Source organism: Bubalus bubalis, chromosome 3 (genome assembly GCF_019923935.1).
Source record: "Bubalus bubalis isolate 160015118507 breed Murrah chromosome 3, NDDB_SH_1, whole genome shotgun sequence".
NCBI lineage: Eukaryota > Metazoa > Chordata > Mammalia > Artiodactyla > Bovidae > Bubalus > Bubalus bubalis.
The window spans coordinates 135,388,750-135,413,326 of record NC_059159.1 but is presented as its reverse complement, the minus strand read 5'-3'; the positions used below and the strand labels follow the sequence as shown (position 1 = coordinate 135,413,326).

The 24,577-nt window shown below is 46.0% G+C and overlaps 2 protein-coding genes across 2 annotated transcripts in view; one reads left to right on the top strand and one right to left on the bottom strand.

Moving 5' to 3' along the window:
- The window catches only part of DPYSL2 (dihydropyrimidinase like 2), a 121,341-nt gene extending 112,019 nt beyond the window's left edge, over window positions 1-9,322 (bottom strand). The window contains exon 1 of the mRNA XM_006057326.4: window positions 8,875-9,322. Coding sequence (XP_006057388.1) covers window positions 8,875-9,228 — 354 coding nt within the window. The 5' untranslated portion in view covers window positions 9,229-9,322. The remainder of the gene's footprint in view (window positions 1-8,874) is intronic.
- Window positions 9,323-9,459: 137 nt separating this feature from the next.
- PNMA2 (PNMA family member 2) lies at window positions 9,460-17,468 on the top strand. The gene is made up of 3 exons (XM_006057329.3): window positions 9,460-9,705; window positions 12,924-13,050; window positions 13,343-17,468. The coding sequence occupies exon 3, from the start codon at window positions 13,756-13,758 to the stop codon at window positions 14,848-14,850; it is 1,095 nt and encodes a 364-aa protein (XP_006057391.3). The 5' UTR covers window positions 9,460-9,705; window positions 12,924-13,050; window positions 13,343-13,755; the 3' UTR covers window positions 14,851-17,468.
- Window positions 17,469-24,577: the final 7,109 nt, after the last annotated feature.

Here is a 24,577-nt window from a genome sequence, read left to right as displayed (position 1 = left end):
AAGTTCTGTAAAGCAATTATCCTTCAATTAAAAAATAAATAAAGAAATAAAAAGAATGAAATGTCATTTGTGACAACATAGATGGACCTAGAGATTATCATAGTTAGTGAAGTAAGTCAGACAGAGAGAGATAAATATCATGATGTCACGTATGTGTGGAATCTAAAAAAAAATGATACAAATGAACTTACAAAACAGAAATACAGCCACAGACGTGGAAAACAAACTTATGGCTACCAGGGAGGAAAGGGGAGGGGAGGGATAAATTGGGAGATTAGGATTGATGTATACACACTACTATATGTAAAATAAATTACTAATAAGGACCTACTATATAGCACAGGGAACACTTCTCAATACTCTGTAATGGTCTATACAGGAAAAGAATCTAAAAAAGACTGGATGTGTGCATATGTATAACCAATTCACTTTGCTCTACACCTGAAACTAACACAACATGGTAAACCAACTGTATTCCAACAAAATTTTTAAATAAACAAATAAGAACATTGTCCAAGTCACAAAATACCAAACAAAATCCCCCCATTCTAATTAATATGAGTGCCTGCTGCTTCTTTACCAACCACAGCTTTAAGTTCAGTTCAGTTCAGTCGCTCAGTCGTGTCCGACTCTTTGCAACCCCATGAATCGCAGCACGCCAGGCCTCCCTGTCCATCACCAACTCCCGGAGTTCATTCAAACTCATGTCCATCGAGTTGGTGATGCCATCCAGCCATCTCATCCTCTGTCGTCCCCTTCTCCTCCTGGCCCCAATCCCTCCCAGCATCAGAGTCTTTTAAAATGAGTCAACTCTTCACATGAGGTGGCCAAAGTATTGGAGTTTCAGTGTTAGCATCAGTCATTCCAATGAACACCCAGGACTGATTTCCTTTAGAATGGACTGGTTGGATCTCCTTGCAGTCCAAGGGACTCTCAAGAGTCTTCTCCAACACCACAGTTCAAAAGCATCAATTCTTCGGTGCTCAGTGTTCTTCACAGTCCTCAGTCTAACCTGCCCTTATACAGATAAGGGGTATTGAGATACCTAGTCAAAGAACTGTCATCGCTTCATGACAGCACCCAGTCCAAAGGGAATGCTTACTTCCTTGGGCTGTCCCCAAAATCACCCCACCACAGCCCAAATCTCTCACCTCCTACAGACATCCTACAGCTCCCTAAGGTATGTGATTTTTCTAACTGCAACAAGTAATAAACCCAACTCACTCAACCTCTCATTAAAGTCAGAAATCAAACAGGAAACCCTAATAAAACCACCTCTACTCAACATACCTCTTGTTCAAGCAACGTAATCAGACCAGGAAGAGGAATAATACATAAAGGTATTGGGGGAAAAAAGACATAAAAGCAATATTAAATAATTAACCAGTCCCAAGAGAATCAATTGAAAACCATCAGAACCCAGAGTGAGTTCAATAAAGCAATCTATTATGAATTAACATAAAACTCAGGACTTCCCCTGGTAGTCCAGTGGTTAAGAATCTGCCTTCCAATGCAGGGGATGTGGGTTCGATCCATGATCCAGGAAGATCCCACATGCCGCAGGGCGACTAAGTCCAAGCACCACAACTACTGAGCCCTCCCTCTAGAGCCCATGTGCCACAACTAGAGAAGCCCACGTGCTGCAGTGAAGACCCTGTGTGCCACAACTAAGGCCCGATGCAGCCAAATAAATACATGCTTTATGTATCATGAACTCAAGAGTCACCAGAAAGTAAATCACAATATATAGTGGGGAAATTCCCCACTCACAATAGCAACAAGACAACTGGGAATAGATGTAAGAAAAAATTTCAGAGGAATAGAACGAAATACCTGAAAAATTGCCTGAAAAATGGCAATGCTATGCTATGCTAAGTCACTTCAGTCGTGTCCGACTCTGTGTGACCCCATAGACGGCAGCCCACCAGGCTCCGCCATCCCTGGGATTCTCCAGGCAAGAACACTGGAGTGGGTTGCCATTTCCTTCTCCAATGCAGGAAAGAGAAAAGTGAAAGTGAAGTCACTCAGTCGTGTCCAACTCTTCGCGACCCCATGGACTGCAGCCTACCAGGCTCCTCTGTCCATGGATTTTCCAGGCAAGAGTACTGGAGTGGGGTGCCATTGCCTTCTCTGAAAAATGGCAATACATACTATAAACTGAGGTAGAAAGGCTTACTATCTTAAAAATAAATATGATTTATTTACATTCATTATAAATTATAATTCAATATTTAAATTTAATATAATTCTGGTAAAATCATATCAGGTTTCTATACTGAAACTATCTTTCATGGAAAAAATGAAGAAAAGTAAGGATATTAAAAAGTTTCGGTATAACACAGGGAATGAAGTCAGTATTTTATAATTACTATAAAAATTTTTAATCACTATGTTGTACACCTGAAACTAATATAACATTGTAAATCAACTATACCTCAATTTTTAAAAAGTTATAGTAACTAAAGTGGTTTTGAATCTTATGAAATTAGAAACACAAATTGGTGAAACAGAGCAGGAAGGCAAAAACACATGCAAGATAGATGAAAAGTTGAGTATATAAAAAATAAGTGGAGAAATATCAGTTATTTGCAAAAATGCCTTTTGGACAACTGACTAACTATTTGGAAAATTAAGTTATACCTTACTTCAAGTTATAAACAAAAATTAATTGCCAGATTTAAATATAAATAAACACAAAACCCAAAATGATTTTAAAAGACATCCAAGTTAAAAGCAATCATGAAGGGCAAAACACATGTTAAAAAAGATGAACTGAACTTAACTATGTGAAAGTTAAATTTGGATGTCAAAAAATAAAGGCAGTAAAAAAAAACTAGATGCAAACTAGGAAATAATATGTAATAAGCAATTTTAAAATGTATCAATTTTAATATATAATTTTTATAAATCAGTGTTTAAAATATGAATATATTAGTAGGAAAACCCGCAAAAAGCAGTATACTGCTTGTCATCTATAAATTTTGGAAATATCTATAGGAGCTATAATGCCCAGTGATGTCAGGGATGCTGATAAACAATGTTTCTCATTCACTTTTGGTAGGAGTATAAAGACAGAAAAATAGTATAGGAAATGCTATCCGGGCTCTGATTTTGAGGCAGTTCTCCAATGGAAAGAGTTCTGGGCTAGGGGTTAGGAAGCCAAGCTTATAGTCTTTTCTTTGTCTTCACAGGCTTTCTACTTGCAAGAGCACTTATCTGGGTCTGTCATCAAAATCAGAGCCCAGGCAAGCTGTTTGTATGTCTCAAATGCAAACCTCAAGCCATCTTCAAGACCAGGTGCTTTCCTTTCAAGGCACTATCTGTGTGCAGCTCTTGGCCTCTGCTACCAGCCTTGGTCACAGGATGCAACCAACCCAAGTGCCCATCAACACACCTGCCAAGGCTTCTATTGACTCCCTCATTATTTGTTTGTAGTTCCTGATTTACATCAAGTGGGAAAATCACATTGTCATCACATTGCTCCGATCTTAGAAAAGCATGTCATTCATAAGGTCAGAGTTGGCCTCTGTCCAGTGATATCTGAAGCCATGTCTCTTGTTTAAGAATATCATCAGTGTAGGACACATTCATAAAAACAGATCAATGGTCTTTTTCGTAAATGGCTCCAGAGTACATGGCAAAACAGAAACCAAAAAACAGAACTACTCAGAACTATTTTTGCAGCAGTTCAATAGTTAATTCTTTGGAGATAAAATGAGAAAATAATAATTAATATAGAAAACAACTCAGTATACCATAATGATTAAGATGTTCTTTAATCACATAGTGAAAGTCAGGGAGCACAGGTTCAATCCCTGGTCAGGGGATAAGATCCTACAAGCCATGCAGCATAGCCAAAAAATAAAAATAAAAAAATAATTTAAAAAATCTTTTAATTAATTTAATTAAAAATTTTTAAAAATACAGGATCTAGACTGTAAATGTACATTCTAGGGAGCAATCAAGTTGACAGATTCATAGGACATAAAGTTCACCTCTTCCCACAAATACATTCTAAAGTTACTTAGTGCTATATAAGTAACAAGGTTTTTGCCATTCCCTTCTCCAGGGGATCTTCCCAACCCAGGGATCAAACCCAAGTTTGATCCTGCATTGCAGGCATATTCTTTACTATCTGAGCCATCAGGGAAGCCCTAAATAACAAGGTTTTACTGGTGTAGGACTGCAGCGGGACTGGTCAGTAAGAGGTCTTCACCTCCACTGTGGGACTGTCACATGAGTTCCACAGGGTGAAGAGTTGTCTTTCTGGGCATCCAATTCTCCATCTCTAAAATGAGATGATCAGACAATCATTAGGTCTCTTTCAAGCTTGGACATTCAGTGGTAGTACACATGTGAATCCATCACCTGACTCTCCTTTCATTCCTAAAGAAGCAGAGAGTGTCACCAAAGAACCCATAAGACTTTGTCTTTATGAAGGGTAGGAAATGCCTCTGCCCTGCCTGATTTCCATGGCCCCCAAGTTGGTGAACCATGTAACATTCAAGCGGTCATGGCCAGACATTGTCACTGGAAGTTCAAGAACAGCAATTGTCCTCTCCACCTTCAAGCTACAGGGCAAGGAAGATGGAAGAGGCTGCTTAGTTGGTAGGAATTTCCATCTGCTCAGGCCTTGGGCCCCAGGCTGGGTGAGTCTATTTCATCCCAACTACTATTCCTACTTCCTCTCACAACAAATTCAGTGTAGACCCATTCACTGAGTAACAAATTTTTCAATCATCAATAACTTGTGAAAATTGAACTAACTCTAGGAATATCATTCAGCCTTAAAAAAGAAAGAAATCTCATCGCAGGTTACCACATGGATGAAACTTGAGGGCAGGATGCTAAGTGAAATCAGCCAGTCACAAAAGGACAAAACCCATATGAATCCATTTACATGAAGTACCTAGAGGAGTCAAATTCCTGGAGACAGACAGGAGGAGGGTGGTTGTCAGGGGAATGGGGAATTCAAAGTTTAATGGGCAGAGAGTTTCAGCTTTGCAAAATGAAAAAATTTTGGATGATAGCATGACAGTATGAATATATTTAACATGACTTAACTGTACCCTTTAAAATGAGAAAGTAAATGGTATGTTATGTATATTACACCACAATGACTTTTTAAAATTTTACTAATTATATGATCATTTGGGAAATCAAGAGTAACCAATAATTATAGATCATAATGATTTCCTTCATCTCCCCAAGTACCCTACCTCCTTCAAACCCAGATGGATCTTAGGGTTTTTGGCACCCTGAACACACAAATGTCCATTTTTGAGTCTCCCCTTTTGAAATGATGTGGCTTCTAAAATATCAAATTAATGCCCTTTTTCTAGGCTCCCAGACAAATCTCTACCACACACTAGTCTATTATCAAACAAGTATCTCTGGGGACAACTATGTGTATCGGTTATATAAGAGATGGATGCCTTCAATCTTTGGGATTTCTTTCCAGTTAAGATTAATACAAGGAAGAGATTTTGAATGGGAGAAGGAGGGGGGCAAAGGAGGAGAGAGTGATTTCAGAACTTGTTGCTTTTGGAGAAAGATCTAGAAAAAGCACCATCAAGGGATGGTGTTGAACAGTTAGAGGGCAGCAGAATTACTGGGCACTCAGGGCTGGCAAGATAATTAACACGGGGAGAAGGGATGGGGACACAGAATGGAAGGGAATATCAGAAATCATTATACAGACTTGGGGATTTTGTCAAGTTCAGAACGCTACAGTTTAGTCCACTCACTGGCACCTGCCCACGGAAGTGGAGAATCACTCCCTAACACTCTAGTACTCTAGTCTATGTAGGTTGTTAGCTGCTGGGAAAAGACCCTGAAAGCCCTGGCTGAACAGTTGGTTCTGGCTAAACTGTGTCTGAGTGGAAAGAAAGGGATTCCTAAGAGGAAAGGAAGAGGCTGGGGAAACCCTGGGCACCGGCAGGGAGAATTACGCTCTGTTCCAAGAGGCTCGGAGTCCTTCATGGGTGGTGATCTATTTAACCCACTGCAGCCCAAGGTGAATGTCCCCAAGGACACAAAGGAAAAAGAGGGTAATGAGATAGCCTTCCTCATTCACATTCATTACACCAGCATTTTCCTTTTACCACAATCTACCAACCCAAACCGAGCCACACCCATTGCCTTCTGCTGCCAACCTGCTCACGCCTGCAAACGCATTTGCAAACACTCAACCTCCCCTCATCTCCCACAAACCACATGGCATCTGGGCTAAGGAAGCCTGTACCCTCCTTTCCCAAAGCCTTACTAGAAAAACAGCAGAATCTGCTAGAGCAAAAGGTGGACAAAGTCACTTTGGATTATACAATAAGGATACGTAAAAATACAGGTTCAGAGGAGGGTACAGGTTCAGAGGAGCCCCAGGATCCACTCATTCTAGTTCTCTGCTACCTCTCTCTGTTCCAGGGCATGAGATAAGAATGCCCTGGGATGCTGGCATTAGCATCCTTGCTCATTAGCTGAAAACTGAGTAATGGCTACTCAATTCCATCAAAGTGGTGGGTCCAACCATACTTTTGGAAATAAGCATTACTGCTATATGTGTGTGGGTGGGTGGGTGGATTGGGACAATCCCTTTTTCTCTCTTGTATAGATAAGAAATCATCAAACATTGATCCTGGTAAATGCTCTTAGTCATGAATGAAAAAATTCCCACAGGAATGGCCGTTATGTGATACGGCAACATCGAAAACAAAAATTCAGGGAAGACTGCTGAAAGATCAAGCCAGAATCACCCTGTTACTAGTAACTGAATACCGACAGCAAATGTGGTTTGCAGAGGCTAAAACTGCCTGAGGTATTGGTTAAGAATTTCCTCTTCGAATCTCCCCCTCCATGTGCCCTAGGTTTACAATTTAGAATTTCTATGAAATTCAGAGAGTGTTCAAATAAGTAGCTGTGATGATCAAATATCCAAGCTTCTAAATGGGCAGGAAAAGAAATGTGTTATTCAACCCAGTGAAACTTTGCCTTTCAAACTTGAGTTTTAATTCACTACCATATTTATGAAGATGGCCACTTTCAACCTTTGCCCTTTGATCTGCCATTTTTTAAATGATCTCTTCCTTATCTCAAGGCATTTTTTCTGCTCCCTTTAGGACACAAGAATCTCCATCACAACTAGTGAAGATGAGGCGATTACACAACCATAATGCCATATCATCAGGGTCTAGTCCTCACCCAGTGTATCACCCACATTCCTCAGCTTTCAGTGTAAGTCACATTATTAGAAACATGTACTTCGATTGTCTGATCCCGTGGAATAACACGAGTTCTTGGATTAGGTTTTTCCGACTGACCCATAGTGATATAGGGGTGGCAGGTATCCCCCGCCATGAAATCATAAATCAGAGAACCGAGCTGGGCAAGGAGGAATCAGTTAAGTAACTAATTGTCATTTAAAAAGTGACAGCAAAAGGTTTCTCTCTCCTAGAACTTGTCCTGTATAAGTCAAAAGCTGCAAAACTCTATGCCACATCAGGAAACAGAACATGTTCAGACTATTGCCATCAACCTTTAGTTGTTCTCTGATGAGTTCACTGCCAGCCTACAACCTGAGTGCCAGATAAATGCTTATCACTCAGTGGGTTTGTCTGGAGCACTCCCAACGACTCTCGAAGATCTTTAAGAAGAACTCACCTTGAACTTTTTATAGCTAATCTCCACCCTACTCACACACAATAGGTTGTTAATAAATAATCGATTATTGACCGATTTCTCATCTTCACCAATGGGCATGGGAGACAAATAGCAAACAAGAGTTGAAACCTTTCACACTATAATTTATCACTTGAGACATTAAGGCTGAGAGAAAAAAATTGTACAAGTATGAAGGTCACCCTGATAAAGGAAAGCACATGTGGTATGCGAAGACAAAATGCACACTGTACTTATTTCCCAGAGATGACATTTTCTGAAATTCGGTTTACCAAATTGGTCTTCTTTGTTCCCTCATTTAACACAGTATGGGGTGGGGAGCGTCTAATTCATCTATGACAATCTATTCAAAATGTGAGGGTTTTTCCCTTTTCTTTTACCCTTTGACTATAATCCACTTAGTCCCCATCCCCAAAGCCCTCCCAAATAGTGGCGAGGTGTGGGGGAGCGCTCTGAGACGCCCTTGCTCAGATACTTAGCGGAACTCTGTTCTCCACATGGGCTATTTAGGAGAGTCGCGGTCTCCTCGCGTGACTCCATTGCCTCCTGGGTTCTTCTGTCGCTGCGAACAGGAGTCAGGGTGATGAGATAGTCTCCCTTGCGGTCCGGGGAGGCGCTGGCCATGGTCCTGACCTCGAGCTCGGGATTCGAGCGCCGAGGGCGCCCAGGAGCCGCGCTGGGAGAGCGCGCAGGGCGCGGCGGGGAGCGGCCGTCGAGGCCCCCGCCCTTCCCGACCCCGGGGGAGCCAGCCGGCCTCCGCGCGAACCCTCCACTGCATGCTCGGAGCTGCATCAAAAAGGGTGGGGCATCCAGCCACAGCTGCAATCGGAAGCCACCCGGGAGGATTGAAGAAGAATGGAAACCCGGCCCGTCCCCTCCCCCTCCAACCATACGACCCCCTCCCCAGTCGGGGATAGGCCGATCCTTTACCCCCCACCCTCCACCTCCCAGGCCCAGGGAGGCGCGGGCAGCCTTTGTGGACGCACGGCCGCCCACCACCGAGCCCGAGCAAAGAGAGGGGTCGGGCAGGGTGGGGTGTGTGTGCACCTGCAAGAAGCGATATTCGAGGCGGGGCAGGACTGTGGGTACGCTGGGATCCTCGGTTCTCTGCCGAGCTGGAAGGGGGCGAGGGAGGGGCGATCCCCACGCCCTATTCTCGGTCTCCAACACCACCCCCCGCCCCCCACCACCCATACCAACCTGGTCGTTGATGTTCTGCAGAGCTTCCTTGCCCGAGGCCCGCCGGATCTCCACCTTCCTGCTCGATTCAACAGATGGCTCCCCGCCGGCGCGCCGGCCCTGCCGGGAGTAGGGCGTCTGCGGGTCGGGGCCCAAGTGCGCGACGTCCCGCTGCTGGGCCACCACCTGCCCCGAGCCCCGGCCCACCGTCAGCGAGTCAAAGTCGATGGTCTTGTTCTCCGAGGACCCCTCCACCGGGCAGAACATGCCACAGAATTTCTGCCGAGGCTTGGGGCTGCCTGAGCCCAGGTTTTTAAAAAAGGCAGGGACCTCTTCGTCCTCTGCCGCCTTCCCGGATTGCTTCCTCTCAGCCATGGCGTGGGGGTTCGGGGAGGGTCCTTGCCGTTCGTCCGTCCGTCTGCTGGTCCCTACGTCTGCCTGTCTCTAGGCACAAACCCCCTGACCCGGCTGCAGCCGCGGCTGCCGCTCTCTGCCTACCGCAAGGTGTACAGAAAGGAAGGAGGACTGGCAAACGAGCGACCCACCCCTCTCGGTCCCTCCCCCTGACCCCGCTTTCTCCCCTCCCTGCCCACGCCCCCCGCCAGCTCCCGCGAGCAGCAAAGTTGGGTCTGGGCGGGTGGCCGCTGCGGCAGCGAGAGCGGAGAGGCTGCCAGTTCCCGGCAGCTGCGGGAGGAGCGAGGCGCGGGCGGGGCGGAGGCGGGGCGCGGAGCGCCGGGGAGGGGAGCGAGGAGCCGGGGAGGCCAGGGAGGGCCTCGCTCCGGAAGTGAAGCTGCCAGACCACCGGCTAATGGATGCGCAGCGGAGGGCCCGCTGACCGCTCTGGGCGCCACGGTGAGTACCCGGCAGGGAATGCGGGGGCGAAGATCGTAGGGCGCAGTCCCTGGTCCCCGCGCCCCTCTCCCGGACCTGCCCATCCCAGGCGCCTCTTCTTCACCGCATTGCGGAGGTGGGCCCACTACGAGTGCCCACCGTGGGGAGGGCTCCCTCCCCCTGCCCCGGGTGTGAGCTGATGGGTGGGGAAAGTGGCACACTCTGGCGGGCGCCAGGACACCCATGGGGGAGGGGCGGGGGAGAGAAGGAGGGGCGGCACTGGGGATGGGGAAGAGATGGCGCAGGCCGCGCGGAAAAGGCGCGGGGACACTAGAGCTTCGGTCTAACCACCGGCCGTGGTGGAATACTGGGAGCAGAGATTGAAACGAGATTCTCACTTACTGCTCCCACAGTGGTGATGGTGGGGCGCATCATGGCCGGGAGAGATACAGAGGGGCGTAGCAAATACGAAGTGGGTGGGTGTAGAGACAGAAATTAGATCTACAGTCTGTGCAAGTGTAGCAAGGCGAGGAGTTGGCAGGTACAGCCCAGCGCGGCAACTTAAGGATATAGTGAGAGGGGACACCGGTGCGCGGTATTGGCCGAGGGCGCCGTGTACCGTCGCTGTGCCACTGCGCCAAGAAGGGTCCGGCAGAAGGTCTTCATCTGATATCTTCCGCCCCTCCCTCCTGCCAAAGGGGGAAAGATACACATGGAAGCCCACCCGGCCAAATCTCCAGCCCTACCCGCGGCCACTGGCGCCCCGCCTCATTCCACAGCCCCTGTAGCGCACTGCGCCAGAGCCGCGGGGTTTCCTAGGCTGCCAGAAGCCTCGTGCCTGGGCGCTAGTGCGCGCGCGTCCAGTACAGGATCAGCATGTGGGGCGCGGCTGTGATGGTTGCCTTGAATTGTGTGAGGCCAAGCAGCGGAAAGGTGTATGGGGACGTGGTGTGTATGCACGAGTAGATCAGCCTCAGCCATGGGATTAGTGGACATCCAGGGGGCATTTTGATGTAACGCCAGTACATCAGGCCAGTAACACGGCCTCCAAGGACCCTTCATTGCTTACTTCTATTCCCCGTGTCTTTTCCACGTCTCAGTCCCTGCCCAGGGTTGATTACAGCCCCGGCCCTCTCTCCACAGTGGCAAAACCCTGCAGAAACGATGCCCATCCTTTGGCAGCTCGAGAAGGAGCTCTGGGCATGCTCAGTGATCAGGGTGGGTTTAGACTGGGAAACTGTTAACCACAGGAGCGTCGTGCCGGGCTGAGCAACCAAAGATTCGGTCCCATTGTCAGCCCTTGCCCTTGGAAGGACTAAATGCGGATACCCAGCCCTCCTCCACAAATGCCAGGGAAAGGTGAATGGAGTTAAACTTAGAGGACAGCCAATCCCAGTTGGAAGATAAGCCCACCATGATAGGATGAGGAGGAAGGACAGAGGAACGTATCTGTGCAGGGGATGAGAGAGCAGAGACGGGCGTTTGGACCCAGCACCAGATGTGCTTTGCATTTGAATAAAGTGCCTCCACACGAATTCCATTTCCTACTCCTAGCAGACCCCTGGGATGAGTGCTTCCTTATCATCACTTTCCAGGGTAGGAAACAGAGTTAGATGCTTTGCCCAAGGTGACTATATGGTTAAATGATCCAACAAATCCAGTGGGGTCTTCCACCTGAAAGTCTAGTTCTTTTTCCACTTTATCCTATCTTTATGTGAGATTTTCACATTTTTTCCCCTATCCAAATATTTCCAGTCTTGGTCTTATCCTGAAGCACCCAGGTGGCTCAGACCATAAAGAATCAGCCTGCAATGCAAGAGACCCAGGTTCCATCCCTGGGTGGGGAAGATCCCCTGGAGAAGGAAACTGCTCCCCATTCCAGTATTCTTGCCTCAGAAATCCCATGGACAGAGGAGCCTGGAGGGCTGTAGTCCATGAGGTCACAAAGAGTGGGACATGACCAGTGACTAACACTTTCACTGGCCTTACGGTGTACCAGGGACGTTTCATTTGCCATCTTTCTATTTGGAAGGTTGCATTGCAGGTTGAGATAGCCTTTGGAGGAAGAAGCCACTCAAAGGTAGCCTAACCTGAGAGGGACAGTTATGTAAGACTTTAAGAGGTGTTTCTTCCTGGGTATGCAATGTCTTCGACATCTCTTGTTTCCTCTAAATATTATAACCGGGAAGGTCACCCCCATATCTTAGAAGAGGGTCATGAGGCATGAGGGAGGAGTCAATGTACTCAGATCCCTGGGGCTGCTGGGCAAGGACTCAATCCAGCATTTTGCCCTCCCTGCCCTCTGGCACACGCACCTCCTTTCAGCACCTTCTAGAACTCAGGAAATGTGCCTACAGCAGGAGCAGCTCCCCCACTTTAGCTGCAAGTTGGTGTCTGTGGCATATGGACCCCATTTGGACTGATGGAGAATTTTAGGGCAAGAATGATCGTAGCCACTTAATACTCCATGACAATAACTCGAGATAGAAGCTCTTCCCTTTTTAAATCAGCTGGTCTCCACCGCTTCTTCACAGATGTGCCTCCTGTCTTTTTCTTTGCTTTTCAAATGACCCATTCAAGTTCAGATGCTAGGAAGAAAGCATTGTGTTACTGTCTTAACATTTATAGCAAAAGAAAACCCCTAGTTGTACATTTGCAAAGTATAACCAGGCATAACCAAAGAGAATTAATTCATAACTTCAAGTTTAATTTATTTGGCTCTGAGTTTTTAGTAGATTGTAAAACCTATATTAAGTTGTATTTATGTTATTATATTAAAGCATATTATGCAAGTTATATTGCTAAACCCATATTAAGTTGATTTTAAATGCTTGAATGATTCTAATTGGATTTTTAATCAAAGGAATGAACTAACTCAATATTGTTTAGTAGCATTAATTAGATTATGAAGGATTTGGGGGGATTTTTTTTTTTTTTTTTTGGCTGCATGGCAATGCTTGTGGGCCTGGCAGTGAAATCACCAAGTCTCAACCACTGGACTGCAAGAAAATTTCCAAGAATTCCTGTATTTTTCAATAAGTGTATTAACATTGTTCACCCTGGGTATTGTCATTGTTGAGTCTATAAGTCATGTCTGCTTCCCCATGGACTGTAACCTGCCAGGGTCCTTTGTCCATGGGATTTCCCAGGCAAGAATACTGGAGTGAGTTGCCATTTCCTCCTCCAGGGACATTGGATATTATCGTCATAAAAATACACTATTTATTATATTTATACAGGGTAGCTTGGCTTGGCTGGAGCGGAGACACCCAGACACACCATTGTGCTGAGTGGGTGACATCTTCTTGTACTAGAAGCTGAATACATAAGCGCCTTGGCTGTCACAGAACGTTCTGGAACAAACAGGTACCTAACAAACAGCCTCCCGATTTCACTTTTCATGTGAGAAAGATCTTGAGTCCTGTCCATCACTGGAGCTCCATTAACTGGCATGCCTGATGAGTATATGGTGGGGAAGCCCAATTGCAGGAGGGTCCCCAAGAGAATAAAAAGTCACTGTAAGCAAAGAAGAGCGATGATTCAACTATAATGTAAGGCAGTCTCCCTGTTCCCCTCTCCCGCTTCCATCCCTCACCAGGTACCCATGCTTCCCAGAAATGAGAGAGCTGTGTGGTAAAACTGAGCCTTGTTTCCCTAGGAGCCCAAGCCACTCTGCTGGGAAACTTCCCTCCAAGAGTTCTGGCTGCCAGAGTGGAGGCATCTCCCCACTGGCTAGAGAGAGGTGAGGCGGCAGAGACCCAGAGAGGGGTGAAAGGAACTGCCACGTGCTTCCGGTGGGGCAGGTCCCCACCTCGCGTCCTCAACGAGACTGCAGAGCCTCTGGCCATGGTCCTGTCATAACTGAGATACTAACCTGGGGCAGGTCTGGAGACCTCACGGAAAGGGCCAAGTTCTTGCCACTGAGCAGCAAGGGTGATTGGTCCAGGACCTGTTAACTGGTGGGTTAGAAGTCTAGAAGCTCATCTGGGATATTCTCAATTTGAACTCAGCGCCAGTCTGTCCCATAAGCTAATCAGTAGCCATAGAGTTCCTGCCAGTCAGTATCCGGCAATGGCGCTGGCCCTGTTGGAGGACTGGTGTAGGATTCTGAGTGTGGATGATCAGAAATCACTGATGGTTATGGGGATCCCAGTGGACTGCAGCGAGGATGAGATTCAGGAGGTCCTGCAGGAGACTTTAAAGCCTTTGGGCAGGTATAAACTCCTTGGCAAAATATTCCGGAAGCAGGAGAATGCCAACGCAGTGCTGTTAGAGTTGCTGGAGGACCCTGAGGTCTCTGTGATCCCCAGCAAGGTTCAGGGCAAGGGGGGCGTCTGGAAAGTCATCTTCAAGACCCCTAACCAGGACACGGAATTTTTGGAAAGACTGAACCTCTTTCTAGAAAAAGAGGGACAGACGATCTCGGGAATGTTCCGGGCACTTGGGCACCAGGGGTTGTCTCCAGCAGCCATGCCCTGCATCTCACCAGAGTTGCTGGCCCACGTGTTGGGACAGGTGATAGCACATCCCCCTCCGCCTCTGCTCCCCATGAGGTACCGGAAGCTGAGAGTGTTCTCAGGGAGCACAGTGCCTGCCCCGGAGGAAGAGCCCTTTGAAGTCTGGTTGGAACAGGCCACTGAGATAGTCAAAGAGTGGCCGGTAGCAGAAGCAGAAAAGAAGAGATGGTTGATGGAAAGCCTTCGCGGGCCAGCCCTGGACCTCATGCACATAGTCCAGGCAGACAATCCATCCATCAGCATGGAGGAGTGTTTGGAAGCATTTAAGCAAGTGTTTGGGAACCTGGAGACCCGCCGGACCTCCCAGGTGAAGTACCTGAAAACCTATCAGGAGGAAGGAGAGAAAGTCTCAGCCTACGTGTTACGGTTAGAAACCCTGCTGCGGAGAGCGGTGGAGAAGCGGGCCATCCCCAGGAACATCGCTGATCAAATCCGCCTGGAGCAGGTCATGGCCGGGGCAAGCCTCAGTGAGGTACTCTGGTGTCGACTTAGGGAGCTGAAAGACCAGGGCCGGCCTCCCAGCTTCCTGCAGTTAATGAAGGTCATCCGGGAAGAAGAGGAGGAAGAGGCCGCTTTCGAAAATGAGAATACTGAAGAGCCGGAGGGAGGGGATGGCTATGGCCACTGGGGTAACGAGGCCAATGACTAAAACCCAACTCCGAGGGCAACCCACAGATGGTGGGTGGAGGGACAGCCACGTTATTAGGCTAAGACCTTTTCAGTCTTTTTTTCTCTATAATTTGCACAGTTGAAATCAAAGCATTCAAGCCAGGTTTTATTTTGTTTTTCTTTCATCTTTTTGGCTGCATCGTGGGGTATGTGGGATCTTAGTCCCCCAACCAGGGATTGAACCCATGTGCCCTGCATTGAAAGTGGAGCCTTAACCTCTGAGTGGCCAGGGAAGTCCCTTGAGCAAGGAAGGTCTTGATTCTTCTTCATAAGGAAAAAAAAAAAAATCTGAGAGCTTCTTGGACTCTAGATAGATAATTGCTAAGTCTCTTCAGTCATGTTTGATTCTGTGCAATCCTGACCTAATGGACTATAGCCTACTGGGCTCCTCTGTCCATGGGATTCTCCAGGTAAGAATACTGGAGTGGGTTGCCATGCCCTCCTCCAGGGGATCTTCCCGATCCAGGGACCAACCCTGCGATTCACAGATGATTATTAATAAACAAAAACTTAAATTCCAAATAGGAGGTCAGAAGCCTAAAGGAATCTGAACCAGGTGTCCTTTAAATCCCTCCCAATAGACCAAAAGAAAGAAATGATGTGAGAAAAAAAAAATCTCTTTTGTCATCTATTTAAAAAGTCCCAGCTGTTTGAATTAATTTGTTTTCCTTTCTCAAATCAGCAAGCTGTGTCTCTGAGTACCATATAAGACAGTGTTCAGAGAGCTAACCATTATAAACCTACCAGCCTGGCCCTGCTCATGGCTTCTGAATATGAAAAGCTAAATAAATAACCTTGTGTGTAAATAAGGAAGCACACACTGGAAGCCAGTAGAAGCCAAGAGAAGTGTCGTTGCTGAATGAATATGACTCCTCCATCCTGGATTCCTCTCTTTCCTTTCTTGGGAAGTACTCCCCACATCTCTGCTGGGTGTCAGATAGATGGTTCCAGGCAGCATGTTACCCCCAAGGACACAGAAGTCCATGGTGTGAGGGACATTCTCAAGAAAGGGTAGACATCACAGGAGGGCCTGGAGAAACAGGGACGCACCGACCATGTTTTGATTCAGGCCAGTGGTTAGAGAAGATTTTTAGTGACGACAAAAGACAAAGAAGAGAGGAAGTGAGCTGATAGTTACTGAGAAAATGCTCTGCGCCAGGCATTTTTACATGTATCTCATTTCATGTGTACAGCATCCCCAGTGTGATATAATTATACTTATTTTAAAAGAGAGGGGGGACTTCCCTGATGGTCCAGTGGTTAGGACTCCACAGTTCCAATACAGGGGTTGAAGATTAGATCCCTGGTTGGGGAGCTAAGATCCCACATTGCCAAATGGCACAGCCAAAACTAAACAAATTATAATTTTTAAAAATATCTCCCAATTAAAAATAACTAGATAAGTGAGAAAGAAAAAAAAGTCCATATGGGTTACATGGTCTGCTCAACATCAAAACGCTAACAGGTGGCAGAGCACAGACGGGAGTCGGGACCTCTGTGACTCTCCCTAATCCGCTCTCCACTGTGATCGCAGTTTTCAAATCGTGCTTTGTAGTTCTGCAGGGACATTTCAGCAATTCCATGTTGAAATTGTATTTTACACTCTTTAAATCTCTATTAGATAACAGGTAGACAGACGCAAGTGTGCTGATATCCAGATTTTAACACACTGGCATTTGCCAGCAGGCTCACTGTTGTTTCCAGATTGACTCATTTTGTGCAGACCTTGGGAAAAAGATTCCCTGGTGAGATCCAAGCACACAGCTAAACTTCTACTCATTCTTCGTAGATTAAGGAAGTCATAGCACTTCAGAGGTGTTTCAGTCAGGCTTATGCATGTCCTGTGATGCCAAGTGTGCTTCAAGCATAAATGAGCATCATTCAGTTAAGCACTACCCAAGGCTCCAACACAATCGATATCTCACATCCTGGCAGCATTGTATATACAACAAACAATTGGCCTAGCTTCTCTAAGTATCAGTTTTCCTCATCAGAAAAATGGGAGGCCTGTAGAATAGGGTTGTTGTCAGGATCGAATGACATAATGCCTTTTAAGCACTTAACGTGGTGTCTGGAACACAGAAAGCCCTCAATACATGGAGGCTCTTTCTCCTATCGTTCCCATGCTTATTGTGTGATCAGTGCATGTTCTCTTCTTTTTCTAACAGTCCTGCAATAATGAGTAAATAGGTAATCTGTCCGGTTGCGACAACGTTGCATTAGCAACCATTAAGTGCTTGTGGTAAGTTGGCGCACTTATTGCGTTATCTTTGTGATCCGTTTTCCAGCTATTGTTGACTATTGTTAGTGATTATAAGAAATAAATTATTCTTTCTGATGGTAAATAATTTTAACTGAAGGAATATCTTGAGATTGTAAGAAAAGGCTTTTATTAAAAAAAAAAATGTACCACTTGTGAGTACTTACCTTTATAAATAATAGTTCAATTTTTCAATACTGTTCAAACAAAGTGATACACCCGGATTTCATGTGTTTTTTGTATTTGTAAAAATGGCCTCATTGTTCTCATGTATTCTCAGTAGTTAAGTGTTATAAATGTGAAGTTATAAAAATAAATCCATTCTGGTAAGATTCTGAGTTTTTTGTGCTTTGTGTATTGTGGTTCTGTATAAACTTTTGCTTAACAAAGGGATTTAATTACTAAAAAAAAATTTTTTTTGAGAGATAGAGATTAGAAAATCAAGCTAAAACCACAAAAGATCTTGAATTCTTCTAGAAAAAAAAACAAACAAACCGAGAGCAAAATGCTGGGATGGAAATATTTGGACTTGGTCTCCAAAGATGAGAGGGAGCTTAGTTCACCCATCACTGATTTCCCTTTTAACCTACAAGAAACGACAGATGGAGGCCGGGTCCCTCGGAGACCTCCAGCCCATTTGCTTAGACAAGTAACTGTACCTTGACATTTACCAGCCTCTATTCTGCCAAAGAGGAAGTGACCCAAAGGTGAAATACTGCATTTCTTGGATGAAGTCATTTTTTGCTATATAGTTATATTGTCCTGGTGCTCCAGTCATGTCTGACTCTTTGCAACCTCATGGACTAGCCCACCGGGCTTCTCTGTCCATGGGATTTTCCAGGTAAGAATACTGGAGTGGATTGCTTTTCCTTCTCCAGGGGATCTTCTCGACCCAAGAATTGAACCTGAGTCCCCTGTGTCGGCAAGCAGATGTTTTACCGCTGAGCCACCTGAGAAGCCCTATATAGATGTATAGAGGGGTTAAAATTTCTCTTGTCTTTAGCCCTCTTGAAAAGAGGAAGGGCACTTCCTCTTTTCTACAGCACAGTGGGGGAGCATTCCTCAAGGGCTGTACATAGTGCAGATCGACCCACTATAAGTGTCAGGAGGGATGCTCAACACTCTCTCCCAATCACTTGAGCCAAACCTTCCTGGAGATTGGTCTCACCTCTTACTTAATCTGTCTCCAATCCTGACCCTTGGAGTCCAAGGCTTCCAAGATGACATAGTCCACTGCTGAAGTTAATTTTTCATTAGCGGCCTGTCAGGCTGTAGGTGTCACCTGACATCTCCCCCTGTACCAGCCAGTCCTGCCAAGCTTCTCTTTTTTCCCATGCTAAACACAAGATCTCTGGTCATCAGTTCCCAACTTGACTTTCATGTCCACACTACACTGTGGCTTCTCCCCAGTACTGATCTTTAAGACCGTCCCACACGCCTACTGGATTTCCACAGTGTCCTGAACGACTAGCCTATATGATCAGAGTCCTTGCTGGATACTCTATGACCGTATTCCTTGACTGAACTCTGGTTCTCCTGAGAGTCTATTGCCCTCAAGCCCCTTGAGGAGAAGCTGCTCGTTCTCTCCCATTTCCGGAGAGATTGGAGAAGGGTAATAACATCTCTTTCTCTCACCATCATCACATCTCCCCTTGCAAACACCTTTGCTCCCTCCTGGCACATGCTAACTCACTCTGCCCCACCAGCCACTGTGGATCTGTCCTGACAAGCCTAGATAGAGCATTGGCAAAGAAACTAAAGTTGGTGGGGGTGGGTGGAGTTTAGGACCAAATCTGGCTTGGTGTTATCTAAAGAAATAGGAAGAAAAAATTAATGAGCACAAGCCATGTCCAAGGGAGATATACAAGCAAGACTGAGAAAGCAGGGGGGTTGGGGGGAGTTGTTTGTTTTACTTTTAATTTGGGCTTCCCTTGTGGCTCAGCTGGTGAAGAATCTGCCTGCAATGCAGGAGACCTGGGTTCAATCCCTGGGTTTGGAGGAACCCCTGGAAAAAAGAAAGGCTACCCACTCTGGTATTCTGGCCTAGAAAATTCCATGAACTCTATAGTCCATGGGGTTACAAAGAGTTGGACATGACTGAGTGACTTTCACTTTCTTTCACTTTACTTTTAATTGGAGGATAATTGCTTTACAATGTTGTCTTGGTTTCTGCTCTACAATGAAGTGAACCAGCTATATGTATACACATATCCCCTCCCTCTTGAACCTCCACCCCCATGCCACCCCTCTAGGTCATCACAGAGCACGAAGCTGAGCTCCCTGTGCTATATGGCAGCTTCCCACTAGCTATCTATTTTACACATGGTAGTGTATATATCAGAGAAGGCAATGGCACCCCACTCCAGTACTCTTGCCTGGAAAATCCCATGGACGGAGAAGCCTGGAAGGCTGCAGTCCATGGGGTTGCACAGAGTCGGACAGGACTGAGCGACTTCACTTTCACTTTTCACTTTCATGCATTGGAGAAAGAAATGGCAACCCACTCCAGTACTCTTGCCTGGAAAATCCCAGGGACGGGGGAGCCTGGTGGGCTGCCATCTATGGGGTCGCACAGAGTCGGACACAACTGAAGCGACTAAGCAGTAGCAGCAGTGTTTATATGTCAATGCTACTCTTTTAATTCCAAAGCAGAGTTTTGAAGCTAGATGGCTGAAGGTGGAGTATTGAGGGAGTGGAGCCTGAGATGAAATATACAAGTGATGTATAAGAGGATCTGAGACAAGTATCGTCAAACTCATTCAGGATTTGTTTTGCTGCTGTTGTTGTTGTTGTTGCTGTTGTTTGACCATCAGCATAATCTTTGGATAGTCTAAAGGCCCAGGATTAAAGCAGACATCTCTCCCATCCCCCACCTGTTTGGGGGGACCAGGAACTCCTGAGTTTGCCCAGGGAAGACTTAACACTCATTCAGACAGTCTCTCAGAATGGAAGACAGTGTTTGTAGGTGGCTACCTCAAAAGCTAGCCTTCCCACTGAACAGGCCCTGGAGTTGTCCCCATTCAGGATCTACATTACACAGCTCTCCCTGCCCAAGTGGCCCTTGACATCCCAAATGGACATTTTCTTAAAAACCGGAGTAACTCCAGAAGTGCATGCCAGAATCAATTCTATCACAGGAGAAAAGCACCGTGTAGGATTTCAGTCTCTCTTTCAGGCCACCAACTGGAGCTGTCCATTAGTCTAAGAGACAGCTGAGACCTTTCCCCATCTTCCCCACCCCCACCCACCCATGAAGGGAAACGTTCCCAGAGGGAGTTACCCAGACTTTAAGGGGGTGCCACTGCTGGGAGCCATTGCAAGAAGTCCCCAGGGAAGGTCGGGGACTCTCACACCCACCTCCCATCCCATCCCAGACCTGCCCCTGCTCTGTACAGACTAAAGGCAGAACCCCACTGAGGGCCTTTCCTGGCTTCTTGGCACAACAGTTTTGCCAACAAACTCAATTACTATTATTACTATTAAAGAATATTAATATTCTTGAAATAATAATGGTCAGAAAAGGAAACTTTATGTTTTTCCAGCTTTTCTGAGGTATAATTAACAAATACAAATTGTATATATTTTTAAAGTACAGTGTAATTAAAAAAATTTTTTTTTCTTTATTTTTGGTTGCACCGGGTCTTCGTTGCTTCACACGGACTTTCTCTGGTTGTGGCGAGAAGGGGCTGCTCTTTAGTTGCAGTGTGTGAGCTTCTCATTTCGGTGGCTTCTCTTGTTGCAGAGCGCGGGCTCTAGGGCACGCGGGCTCAGTAGCTGCTGCTCATGGCTCAGTTGCCCCAAGGCGTGTGGAATATTCCAGGACCAGAGATCAAACCCAGGTTGGGCTTCTCAGGTGGCACTAGTGGTAAAGAACCTGCAGGAGATGTAAGAAACTCTGGTTCCATCCCTAGGTCAGGAAGATCCCCTGGGGAGGAAATGGCAACCCACTCCAGTATTCTTGCCTGGGAATTCCCATAGACAATGGATCCTGGTGGGTTATGGCCCATAAGCATTGTAAAGAGTTAGACACGACTGAAGCCACTTAGGACAGACAGTACATGGTGAAATGATCTCCACAGTCAAGATAATTAACACATCCATCATCTCACACAGGTATCATTGTGTCTGTGGTAAGAACACTTAAGCTGTCTACTCTGTCAGTAAATTTCAAGTGCACATCGCAGTACTACTAACTATAGTCCCATGTTATATCTTCAGTTCAGTTCAGTTCAGTCGCTCAGTCATGTCTGACTGCGACCCCATGAATCGCAGCACACCAGGCCTCCCTGTCCATCACCAACTCCCGGAGTGCACTCAGACTCACGTCCATTGAGTCAGTGATGCCATCCAGCCATCTCATCCTCTGTCATCCCCTTCTCCTCCTGCCCCCAATCCCTCCTAGCATCAGAGTCTTTTCCAATGAGTCAACTCTTCGCATGAGGTGGCCAAAGTACTGGAGTTTCAGCTTTAGCATCATTCCCTCCAAAGAAATCCTAAGCCTGATCTCCTTCAGAATGGACTGGTTGGATCTCCTTGCAGTCCAAGGGACTCTCAAGAGTCTTCTCCAACACCACAGTTCAAAAGCGTCAATTCTTCGGCTCTCAGCCTTCTTCACAGTCCAACTCTCACATCCATACATGACCACTGGAAAAACCATAGCCTTGACTAGACGGACCTTTGTTGGCAAAGTAATGTCTCTGCTTTTCAATATGCTATCTAGGTTGGTCATAACTTTCCTTCCAAGGAGTAAGCATCTTTTAATTTCATGGCTGCAGTCACCATCTGCAGTGATTTTGGAGCCCCAAAAAATAAAGTCTGACACTGTTTCCACTGTTTCCCCATCTATTTCCCATGAAGTGATGGGACCAGATGCCATGATCTTCATTTTTTGAATGTTGAGTTTTAAGCCAACTTTTTCACTCTCCTCTTTCACTTTCATCAAGAGGCTTTTTAGTTCCTCTTCACTTTCTGCCATGAGGGTGGTGTCATCTGCATATCTGAGGTTATTGATATTTCTCCCAGCAATCTTGATTCCAGCTTGTGCTTCTTCCAGCCCAACGTTTCTCATGATGTACTCTGCATATAAGTTAAATAAGCAGGGTGGCAATATACAGCCTTGACGTACTCCTTTTCCTATTTGGAACCAGTCTGTTGTTCCATGTCCAGTTCTAACTGTTGCTTCCTGACCTGCATATAGGTTTCTCAAGAGTCAGGTCAAGTGGTCTGGTATTCCCATCTCTTTCAGAATTTTCCACAGTTTATTATGTTTATTCATCTTGAGCGACTTCACTTTCACTTTTCACTTTCATGCATTGGAGAAGGAAATGGCAACCCACTCCAGTATTCTTGCCTGGAGAATCCCAGGGACAGAGGAGCCTAGTGGGCTGCCGTCTATGGGGTCGCACAGAGTCGGACACGACTGAAGCGACTTAGCAGCAGCAGCAGCAAGTGAAAGCTTGTACCTTTTGACCAGTATGCTCCCATTTCCACTCCCCAACTCCTGATCACCACCATTCTACTGTCTGCTTTGGATTCTACATATAAGTGAGACCATACAGTATTTGTCTTTCTGTGTCTGGCTTATTTCATTTAGGATTATGTCCTCAAGGTGCATCCATGTTGCCACAAATGGCAGGGTTCTCTTCCACAAGAGCTAACTTTGTATTTCAAATGAACATGTGTAAGAGTGGAAACCAGGTTGGTGAAGAAAGGATGCTGAGTTCTGCTGACAGGCCATCATAATGCATTCCCTAGTAATATCCCATACAAGGATGCCAGCCTTTGATGATGCTTCCTGAACTTGTTGTTACTGTTGTTCGGTCCATCTCTGCCACACCATGGACTGCAGCAAGCAGGCTTCCCTGTCCTTCGCTGTCTCCCAGAGTTTGCTCAAACTCATGTCCACTGAGTCAGTGATGCTATTCAACCATCTCAACCTCTGCCACCACTTTCTCCTCCTGCCTTCAATCTTTCCCATAATCAGATATGCTTCAGTTTTAAAAAATTAATCAAATGGTGGCTGCTGCTGCTGCTGCTGCTGCTGCTAAGTCACTTCAGTCGTGTCCGACTCTGTGCAACCCCATAGACGGCAGCCCACCAGGCTCCCCCGTCCCTGGGATTCTCCAGGCAAGAGTATTGAAGTGGGGTGCCATTGCCTTCTCCGATACAGGCCTGAGGCAACTGTAAATGTCTAGGTCTGGATGTGTCACCATCTTGGGAAAAACATCTACCGACCAATCCAGAATTACCAGGGTTGTTTCCAATTTGAAGGTGATTTATGGGTCTAAAACTAAGATAGGGACTTCCCTGGAGGTCCAGTGGTAAGACTCTGCACTCCAGTGCAGGGGGCGCAGGTTCCATCCCTGGTCAGGGAACTAAGATGCCCCACGCAGCAAAGCATGACCAAAAATAAATAAATAAGCAAACACAACTAAGATGATGATCCTTTGGACTCCAAAACCCCATCACAAGTCTGGATTTATGGCCTACAATAGGCAATGTGGGATGAGGACCCAGCATCAGAGCTTACCCAGGCCATATTCAGGGCCTTAGATGGGCTTTTTGTTGATGACTAAGATGGCAATTTGGCAGAACCATGGAATTCCTAGTCTATTCATCCCCAGGACTGGTAGATTTTATCAGCAGCAGAAGTATGTGGAAACTAGTCCTTGACCAGAGCCTGGTCAGCTGCTCTTTGATGTTTCAGAGTGCTCAGTGGCACGGATCTGAAGTGTATTCCACCTGTAATGGGAATGGTTTTGGCTTAGAAATCCATCAAAGTTGTGCTACAAGGGGTAAAGGCCAGGGCTTTGTCCCTTCTCTACCAGGTGGGCTACCAGGAACGGGCAGTTTAACCTGAACTGAGCAATCTGCTTATGAAGTGGACAAAGTTCTCAGGACACAAGAATGGGCCCTGATGCTCAGGCTCAATTGCTCAGTCTTCTCTGACTCTTTGTAACACCATGGACTGTAGCCCACCAGTCTCCTCGGTCCATGGAATTCTTCAGGCAAGAATACTGGAGTGGGTTGCCACTCCAGGGGATCCCCTTCGCCAGGGGAATCTTCCTGACCCAGAGATCGAATCCAGGTCTCCTACACTGCAGGTGAATTTATTGTCTGAGCCAGCAGGGAAGCCCCTTTTTATGCAGTAAACGCATATAACTTACCCACTTCCTCCCATATACTTTAAATCATTTCTAAATTACCTATAATACCTACTATAATGTAAATGTTATAATAGTTTTGGTTTTTAGAACTGTCTGGATATTTTTCCTGAATATTTCCAATTTGCCTTTGGTTGAATTCACAGATGCAGAACTTGCGGATATGGAAAGCTAACTGTACTCCTGACTTTTCATAAGAAAATACAAAAGCCAGAAAGGCAATAACATTTAAACCCATAATTTTGGTTTATAATACTTTAAATATATAAATAACATTTACTTCC

Excerpts from the sequence above, each read along its gene's own strand:
- PNMA2 (XM_006057329.3), top strand. The coding sequence starts at position 13,756 with ATGGCGCTGGCCCTGTTGGAGGACTGGTGTAGGATTCTGAGTGTGGAT.